Source organism: Chrysoperla carnea, chromosome 5 (genome assembly GCF_905475395.1).
Source record: "Chrysoperla carnea chromosome 5, inChrCarn1.1, whole genome shotgun sequence".
NCBI lineage: Eukaryota > Metazoa > Arthropoda > Insecta > Neuroptera > Chrysopidae > Chrysoperla > Chrysoperla carnea.
This window is the reverse complement of record NC_058341.1, coordinates 73,911,707-73,922,501: the sequence shown is the minus strand read 5'-3', so window position 1 is coordinate 73,922,501 and position 10,795 is coordinate 73,911,707. Positions and strand designations below refer to the sequence as shown.

The following is a 10,795-nucleotide window of genomic DNA, read 5'->3' as shown; positions in this document are numbered from 1 at the left end:
TAATATTATCAGAAATACCAGAACTATCAACATAGAAAGTAATTCAGACTGTGCCAATAATAGCAATAACAATATGCAGAATTTAAGAAGACAAGGCGGAAATGCGCAGAGAGAGGTATTTGAAACAAGAGAAATTTTTAAGAATTTTTTTAATTCTGTAGAAGGCTCAGTCCCATGGCAGAGAAATATTATAGGCTGATACAGATGGGAAAAAAAATCGAAATTTTTATAATTATCATTTTTAAGTAAACTTACCGTTCAGCTCTAATATTTTTTCAATTTCAGCCCACATTGTCTTTTTATAATTATTATCACTATAATGAGGCGATTCCAAATCGTATAAACCCGGTTTGCTCTTAACTAGTTCAATAAGTAATTCATCTGAAAAAATATATATGTTCTTAATAAAAATAACAATAATTTATTTAATTTACGTCATTTACAATTGAACTATAGATTCAATTAAGTAATATTCTGCTATTTCTTCCATAAAGTTGTAATGGGATACATAAATATCATTTTTTTAAAATCAACTATTTATATATAATTACCTTTTTCGAAAGTCCACATTTGTTTAGTCATTTTTATCACTTAGGATTACTTTAACTACAATATAATTCAAATAGAATTAAAATTTAATTAAAAGTAAAATATACTTGAAGTATTGAAGTTAATTACATTTGATGTACTAATCGCTTCAGCGGGTAATAGCTGATTGAACCCGAAATAAAGAATATTCACACTATCGGTACATGTCGTGACAAGTTCGATCTCGCTCAAACAAAATTTCTTCGAACCTGATCGTGATTGGACTGGGATTCGAGCGAAACTTGACTGTTGCGGATAGTATGAATGTACACATATATTTTTTACTTTATAATATTTTATCAAACCGAGATTGAACCGAGAACGAACTGTGAACGGCATTATAGTGAGGATCGAGCCTTAAAGGTTTAGGATATTATACGTTTTCTAATAATGGTGATGTTATATCACCTGAAGAAGCAAAGAAAAACTCGATTATGATATTTGATGATGTCATATGTGATAAGCAAGACAATATTCGGTCATATTTTTGTATGGGTAGACATAATTTTGTAGACAGTTTTTATTTATGTCAATCATACACTAAAATTCCTAAACATTTAATTAGAGATAACTGCAATTTATTAGTATTATTCAAACAGGATGATTTAAATTTAAAACACATTTTTTCCAATCACGTGGCCCCTGATTTATCATTTGAGACTTTTAAAGACATGTGCGCAGAATGTTGGAAAGAAAAATATGGTTTTGTAGTTATTGATAAAGATAGTGACATTAATATGGGTCGCTATCGAAAAGGATTTGATAATTTTATGATAATATAATTAAAGTGCATATCATCAATCGAACATCATTCAGTTATAAACTGTTGAACACAACAGACCTATTAAACAACTGAAACTTTAAAAATCTGTTATAATCACAAAAGACTTGTTCATCAACATAACAGGCTTGTTCATTAACATAACAGACTTGTTCATTAACATAACAGACTTGTTTATCAACATAACAGATCTTATTAAAAACGTGTTCAGAATGAATGAAGAGTTAACAAAAAATATTATTAAATCTGCAAAGGCTATACGTAAAAAATACAAGCAAATAAAAACAGGTCAAATTGAATCTGACATTGTGTTGGAAAAAAATTTGAAGCCTTTAACTGAACCTTTGAAAGAAATTGTTGCTGAAATTAAACAAAAACCAATAAAAAGTGAAATGTTAACGCCTAAATTAGAAACAAACAAAAGTGAAACACCAGAAACATTTATTAAGGAAAGTCCATTATTTTTACCATCTGATGAAGAAGAAGTTTTCACCACAACACCTACACGTCCTGAATCAGCGCAAATTTCAGCGAGACGATTATTATCTGAACCAAAAGGACGTGAAGAAATTGAAAATTTTTTTTCACATGGATTTCACTTTGGAGATTTAGCTGGCGAATATCTTAAACGCACACTAACTGCTGCTAATACTATTGATAATACATATGGTCCCCACTTTGACAATGATAAATGGTACATAGGTAACTCAGAGTTCAAAATTAATGGAAATGATTTTGAAATTAACGATACAAAGTATAATGGTACACGTGGTTTGTATGAGTTATTATTTTTGAAAATACCAGATAATGATTTGTATACAGAGAATGATTTACTACTAATGCCCATAAACGTCAATATGACATTAACAAACAGATAAATGCTAACAAAAGTTATAAATATACACACATTATTAGTCAATTATTTCCAACCATGCATCAAAAACGTGTACAATCTACCTCTATTACTAAACCATTGATGAGCAGGAAAAGAATTAAAACCACTGAAGGTATGGGCTTAATGCAAGTAACTGATAACATCAATCACACTTATTGGGATAATCCAAATGAGCTGGTAAATAGACTTCGATTACTCATTGCATCACAAGAAGCGGGCAATACAAGTCATAATAATGAAATTATATCAATAATTGAAGAGCTGAAAGAGGCCAAAATTATAATATAAATACCCAATACATGAAAGGAATGTAATCATTATAATTATGAGTGTTGATAAGTTTGGTCGATCAAATAAGCGTACCTTGCAGGATCTGCATGGTTTTCATTTAACTGCAAACGGAGATTATGATTTAAAAAACAAAAGGATTACAAATTTAAACAATCCTCAGCATGATAATGATGCTATAAATAAACTGTATTTGGAAACTACATTAAAAACACTTGAATTGAATAGTGACACAGTACTTGAGACACACATAGATAAAATTAGTAAAAGTATAGATGAAATTTCTAAAGTTATCTTAAAATTAAATCCAAATTTAAGCAATAATGTAGAAAAGTGTTTGAAAGACGTTACATTAATAAAAAATAAAATTAGTGATCTAACCGTTAAAATAAATAATTCATCAAATCTAACAGATAAATTTCAAAAATATATTGATTTTATTTTCGTTCATCTAAAGATTGATAAAACTAGAATCTAAAAAATAAATTATGAGTAAACAACAAATTGTTAACGAATTACATAAACCAGCGCGTCGAAATTTTAAACGAAGGCGGGTAATTATAAAAGGATTAGATGACTTATGGCAAGCCGATCTTGTTGAAATGGGTCGACATGCACAAGAAAATAAAGGATATAAATATTTATTAACTGTTATCGATGCATTTTCAAAATATGCATGGGCGGTGCCAATAAAAAATAAAACAGGAGATGAAGTTTGTACTGCAATGATGACAATTTTTAAAGATGGCCGTCTGCCAGCCAATTTACAAACAGACGATGGAACGGAATTTTTTAATACAAAATTTCGAAAGTTAATGAATAAATATAATATAAACCATTATTCAACGTTTAGTTCATTAAAGGCTTCAATAGTTGAACGTTTTAATAGAACACTTAAAGAAAAAATGTGGAAACAATTCAGTTTAAACGGGTCATACAATTGGTTGAAAATTATTTCAAAGTTAATTAATAAGTACATTGGAACAAGACATCGAACAATAAAAATGAAACCGTGTGATGTTACAACTGATAAGGAGAAGATGTTACTTTCAGCTGTTTATAACAACATAAAAATTGTGGACATTCCCAAGTATAAAATTGTTGATTTTGTTCGTATTTCAAAATATAAATCCCTTTTTGATAAAGGCTATTTAACATCATGGACAACTGAAATATTTAAAATTAAAAAAGTTCAAATAACAAATCCTGTAACTTATCTGCTTGAAGATTTTAATTCTCATCCCATACAAGGTGGATTCTATGAATATGAATTACAAAAAGTAAAATATCCTGATGTATATTTAGTTGAGAAAATTCTGAAAAGAAAAGGAGATAAAGTATATGTTAAATGGTTAGGATTCTCATCAGAACATAATTCATTAATAATAAAAACATAGTTTAAAAATATAATTATTTATTTTTGTATTTGATTACATAATAAAAAATTTTTTCTTAAAAACAGTGATTTTTGTAAATAATTTCCAAAATTTTAAAATGTTCCTCTTTTATACTTTCAGGTAATTTCCTCCAAACTTTTTTCATATTTCTTGCAAAGCTATAATAATTAATGCAATTATCTTGAATTTCAGATATCTATTTATCATTGTTAAATAACTGTTCAGTTAATTTCAACAACACATCCATATTTTCTATGCATCCATACAGCCACGGTTCTGATGTAAATAGATCTTCAATACATGTTGTTAACTCGCATGCCCAAATCGAATTATAGTTAGGAAATAATTTTGACAACTCATCCATACAAAGATCTTCATACAAAGTTACATCTTCATACAAAGTCGATTTACATAAATAACATTTACTTTTTAAGCCTGGAGGCCCATCCCACTGCGTATTCCCTATGTTATAATGTTCATAACAGGGTTCACAATGTTTTAACACTTGTTGTATATTATTTGGTAAACTATTCCAAGCACGTGTAATTATTTTATCACCATAGTTTTTTAAAGTATAAAAACTGATATTTTTATATATTTTTAAAAATGTTTTTTCAGTCAAACAATTTAATAATTGCGGTTCATTGTCAAATAAATAAGTTATATTCATTGCGTAGTTAACAGTCCCTGTATTATATTGTTAATGCTTGGATGTTGACCCAACAAGTTAATAACTTCATCTAATAATTCATCGATTTCTTCATCTGACTGTAATTTATAATGACCCCACGCGAATGTATCCGAAGAGTTATCAATCAAACTTCGTTTATCATCGTGTGGACTCAAAGCAATCTTTGATTGATTTACTGTATATACATTATGTTGATTAGATATAATGCATTGTTGTCTTTTAATAATTTCTGTACAGTTTGTTAAACACTTAACATAATCATCAAAAGTAATTGTATTTTTAATAACCGAGTTTTTTACTCCTTTGGCCTTTTTTATTTTATCTTCACCATTCACTCTTACACTATACATTTTAGATCTTAAACCAATAAATTCGGTAATTATTTGTCCATTTAGCTCATCTTTCATTAAACCTGGTACTTTCTTGTTAACTAAAGGTATGTTATAAATATTATTTAGTTCATAGTCACTAGTGTCAAATCTTTGTACATCACGTTTCATAATTTTGAATATATCTGGTGTTTTTATCTCGTAAATTAACGAGTCCGTGTCGGTATACAAAACCTTACACTTATCACCAAACACCCCTTGCATATAATTGTAATGAAAGTCATATACACATGTCTTTGAAATGTCTAAAATACACATGCCTACATATATTGGTTTATTAAAAAACACCTCACTTTTATTTAATTCAATCGCTACCAAGTTGTCTTTAAAAATTGTCCTACTATGAAAATTTGGTTTGGCAATGAGAACTTTTGCTCCAAACCTACCCGACCACTTGGTTTTTAATTTTACAATGGTATGTTTTCTCACATTTTCCATCGTTTTGCCAAACACTGCATTGTTCATTAGCTTATATAAGTTTTTCTCAAACTCGTTTGTTGCTTTGGCACGCATTTGAGTATTTAAGTCAATGTAGTGTTTTAGCCAAGGAGATTGATTAAATTTCAAAATACGATGCACTTTCTTCAATTTCATTCCAAGCTTGAGACAATGTTTCAAATTCCTGTAGTGAATTATGTATTTTTCTTTGTCATGAAGTGTTGTAAGTAACTTTTTTTGTTTTGAACCTGGTGGCTTTTCATGTGTCGAGCATAATGGAAGATCATTATGTTGATCATGAAGATGCTGAGGGTACGCTAAGTCCACTTCCAGTATAAAACCTACTGAGCATTCATCAGGTATCCGTTGCACGTTCAGTGATGTGTCAGTGTACCATTTAAATCTCCCAGTCGGCAAATATTGCGACATGGCCCAACCATACAAATTGTTAACGTCATAATACATTATGAATATGGATTCTTCAAGTTCATTATAATCAGACATATATTTATTGTTTGCTTTCGCATAGCGATTGCAGCACTGGCTTATTCCTCCCCTGATTCCCCGCTCCACAAACATCAACATATCAATATCAGTTAACAATTCCAGTTGAATTTTTGTGTATTTTAACATTGCATCCCATGTAAATCCCAGTGTGGTACAATAGTGCGCAGGATCTAAATTGTATGTCTTAACAGAAGTATCACGAAAATTTTCAAAAATGTCTGCTAGAAGTAATACATCTGTTTTCAAATACAGGTCCGAATATTCACCTAAAGTTTGAATTTTGAATTTTTTCCAATTATTTTTCGCATGCTCATAATCGTTTTGTGAAATGTTTGAATCGTTCAACTGGCTGTAAAATGTTGTGATAGGTGGTAAATGCCGATCTTCTAATTTATTCCAACCGTCAACATAGTCATACGGAAACACACCCTTTCTAGTTAACAAATTGTACTTTTGAACATCCCCATCAAAACAATTTTTGTATAATATCTTACATTCTGGTAAATATGATGCTAACTTTTCCAATGATGATGCCATAAATCGGAATGAATCAACAAATTTAAATTTTACATCACTACCAACAATGTTTTTGGTGAATGATATATATTTTTCTTTATTTATAGGTAATAAATCTACTCTGCCTTCAAACGCTGTAGCCAATTCCATAATTACAAAATGTGCATCGTACCCACTCAAATTATGGAACACAACAGGAACTGTCCGTGAATTTTGGTAATTTAAATTACACTCGCTATGTGCGGCAGAACGAAACTTTCCCGTTAAGTGATCATGGTCTCGTACACGATCATTACCCAAAGCTTTTTCACAAATATGGCACACAGAAGCTTGCCGAAATTGTTGTTTTTCAATGTCACTAAGCTCATTCATAGGTACAGGATTTGCATATATATCTTCAACTTTTTCAGCTATTTCCTTCAATTCATCTACAAACCATAGTTCGGGATTGACTCCTCTATACGAATTATAATAACTAAGAGTATCATCATATGAACAACAAAAATAATAACCTACACTATATGCTTCATGTTGTTGATAACGTTGTGAATTTTTATTATTTTCTGGAGCAAGTGGTTTCAATAAACATTCAAAATCGGCATAGATAATAAACGGTACTCGTTCCTTATTACTAAAATTTTTAAAATATACCATGTTATTACCTTTTGTAGGCAAAATAACTTTGCAGTCATTCATTTTTTCACACTCTTCAAAATGTTTTAAAAGTTTTTGTTCATCACGAAAATAATGTAAACATCGCTCACAAAAAAACTTTTTATGGCCATCTTTATTCAGTTGATTTGATACAAGTCGTGAAAAATTTTTAATCCAACAATAATGGTATTTGATATCAATATTCTCATCATTATTATTTTCTTCATCATCATCATCTTCTTCATCAAAATACACATCTTGAACCATAAGTAAATTTACATGTCTATTTCTTTTATTATTTGTTAACAAAGGTGGCACAACACTGTACATAGATTTTTTTAATTTTAAAACAAACACATTTATGCTTATATCGTTCAGTTTTTCAAATTTTGGTATTTGTTTTAGTTCCATCGGAAAGTTTATACCATTTAAATTTAACACCCGCAAATAATGTGGATAAGAAGACATTCTATCAGAATGCTCTGAAGCTTGGTGTAAAGCTGATGTAACCGCCCATGCAAAGCAAGCATCATCATTATTTTTAACGTTTATGCAAGCGTTTTTGGATTTTATTTGTTGAGGTAAATCAATATATGATGAACCTCTGAACGATTCATATTTGTTAATATTAATCATTAAGTTTACAACTGCATTTAAGGCCCAACCACTGTCACGTTCTTGAAATTCTTCTAGCTGTACTAAAATTGGTTTTTGTATGTTTTCCTGATACCATTCCGTTAAATTTGAAATTCGATCAATAATTTGATTCTTACTATTAAAATATTTGAATTCGTAAACTTCATCATCATTCTGTAGCTTTACAAATTCACCGCAAAATGTTGAATTTACTTTGATTTGATTGAAATCCTTTAAAACATTCCGGATTTGTCGTATAAACATACACAGTGCATCGCCCAAAAATAATTTTGGGTCTTTGTGTGCCAAATTAATAATTATACCAGTCTTAATTCGACTGTCAAACGCGGACTCCATATTCTTCCATTGAATACGTTTTATATTACGTTTTATATTACGTTTTATATTATGTTTTATATTACCACCTTGATGTAGCATTGCCTTCATCATTACCCGAAAACCAATCATTTCACCAATACTTGTTTGCAAATGTCGTTTTGTACCAACACAATCACATTTTTTTAAATGTTTATTCAATTGTCGAATATTCACTGTGCATTTCTTAATCCATTTTTCCAAACCACCTTGATTTTTATTTTCATTTAATAGAAGCAAAGCTTTCTTCATATTCTCTACCATTGATTTGCTTAATTCCACTACTGAAGCCATTTTTAACAATAGAAGTAATTAAATACAATATATTAGTATTAAGTCCAATATATCAGTAATTTGAATCGAATACAGACATTGTATTTATACGCAAAAATCTAGTTTATTTACGTCACCTCTTATCGTTCAATTTTTTACATTATTTTTCCTTATTATTAACTAACCACATTCCTATATTTTTCAAAACGGATACCACTAACCACAAAAATATACGTCAACTTATTAACCACAAACAAACAACTCTTATTACTCAATATTTTATTTAAATTTTTCCTTACAAGTTAATTAACCTCAATTATATAAAATACTTAATCTTAAGCCACAAACATTTCCTCAATGGGACTATGTTGGCGGTTGTAATTCAGGATCACAACTGGGTGCGAAAAACGCTGGCGGTCAGCAGCCGGCCGCCACCATCAACTGCGAATGGTACGGCATCCCAAAATTATTTAATTAAAACAATGCCTTACCAAATTTTGCGGTTTTAAATGCATACTTTTATTTTAACCACAAACATGCGGTTTTGAATTAATACTAACCACAATCATTTCCTTATCAGCTTCTAACCACAAACATATTCATATTATTTCTATACTACACCGGAAGTAAATCACAATTTTTCTCCATGTTAAATCTTATGGAAAAGTGGTCGGGACTCGGCTTTACTTACCTACTAATCGTATTATATGAATCGCCGAAACCAGTGTTGGTACCGATGAGTGTATTGCCGGAAATATACTTTTAAAAACCTGTACCAAAGCTTTGGAAAACGTCAAATCATTCACTTTTCGCACTCTTTCAATCTCGTCAATCAAGATCTTATCTACCTTACCGGTGTCAAATCGCGTAATGTATGCTACTATATAAATGGCGTGCGCTAACTTATATAAGGCCTGAGCCTCAATTGGTTTAGATACGCTTACTTCCGCCCCATTGATCACCTGTCTAGTATTTAAAGATCTAAGTACCTGAAAAATTGATTGAACGCTAAATTTTTTCCCGTCCTCTCCTAATAAATGATCTAACGCACTCTGATACAAATTCTTTGGCGCTGATATAAATATTGGTCTTAATCTGAGAATATGGTCTTGACTATGTCGATCGTAGTCATAATCGTAATATTTAATTACTATATGATCGCTTTTGTTGTTATACCACAGGTTATGATTGTACTGTGTATTAGGAATTTTCAAACCAACTACCTGATTTCTAACCATTTCAAAAAAAAAAAAGGCTCCATTTATACTATTAATTCTTTCTATAAATAAAAGGTTACCAGCACTACTAATAACGTAATTCTTCGTTATAATATCAACATATGTATCAAAATTGTGCGTATATTGTACTGCGGCATCCCTCTCAAAATAGAAATTAATAACAGTCCTTTCTCCTTTATTATTACGTTATATTTTCCATCGCATTTTTAAATTTTCGATCACGCCGTCGTCCTCAACAAACATGTCAGCAACAAAAATAAATGAACAAACCAAGCGCAAATTATCATCTGCATCCATCATATCGGCCAAATCTTTAGCCGTACAATCGTATGAAGCTTGAACCATCATTCCGAACTCGGCTTTCAATGGACACTTCTGCGCTCTTCTGTTACACCTAATTCGCCTCTGACCCGTTTCCGTGGACAAATATTGTAATGTCTGATCGTATCTCGAACTTCCTTGAAAATTTCGAATATTGATCATTCTCTTAGACTCTCTACATGCATCATTGGCCGACAAAATCGGACAACAACTATGTATATTGTCTCTTTTCCTCGCAATGTGTGAAAACCAATTCTTCCCATAATCTTTAATAAAAAATTGATAACCTTCCGGAAAATGTTTATTTGATTTATAATTAAGATAGTCGAGAATAAACGCCGTTTCCAAATCTCTATGAGCCGCCGCGAAAGCGTGTGGATGTTTCTTCTTATTAGTGAAACTTACCTCAATACTTGGAAAAGACATTTTTAATCGAGCCATTTCGTCACTAGTTAAAAAATAAGAAACCTTTTCGATAACTTTATTATCATTAGTCTTTACAACGTCATCGGTGATGGAGGCTACCACTTGAGACCGCAATTCCCTATTCGATGTCAATTCAGTTTTAACAACATCATGAAACACCGTTTTCGGATCATTACCTGTTTGTCGTAGCAGCACACACACCTCCTCCGCCGTCATAGTTTTTACTAACGTACTATTAAAGGCACCTATTCTAAAACCGACGTATCTAGCACAAAATTTAAATGTTTGAATAAAAAAATTTAATGACTGAAGGTCTGACGTGCAGAAGGCCGTCATTTGAAACATATATTTTACTACAAATTTTTTGATCTATATTATTTAA

General features: G+C 30.6%; 1 protein-coding gene across 1 annotated transcript; it reads right to left on the bottom strand.

The window, feature by feature from the left end:
- Positions 1-4,615: 4,615 nt before the first annotated feature.
- LOC123301428 lies at positions 4,616-10,428 on the bottom strand. The gene is made up of 5 exons (XM_044884166.1): positions 10,393-10,428; positions 10,275-10,337; positions 8,643-8,691; positions 7,263-8,436; positions 4,616-7,121 (listed from the first exon to the last, which is right to left on the bottom strand). The coding sequence occupies exons 1-5, from the start codon at positions 10,426-10,428 to the stop codon at positions 4,616-4,618; spliced, it is 3,828 nt and encodes a 1,275-aa protein (XP_044740101.1).
- Positions 10,429-10,795: the final 367 nt, after the last annotated feature.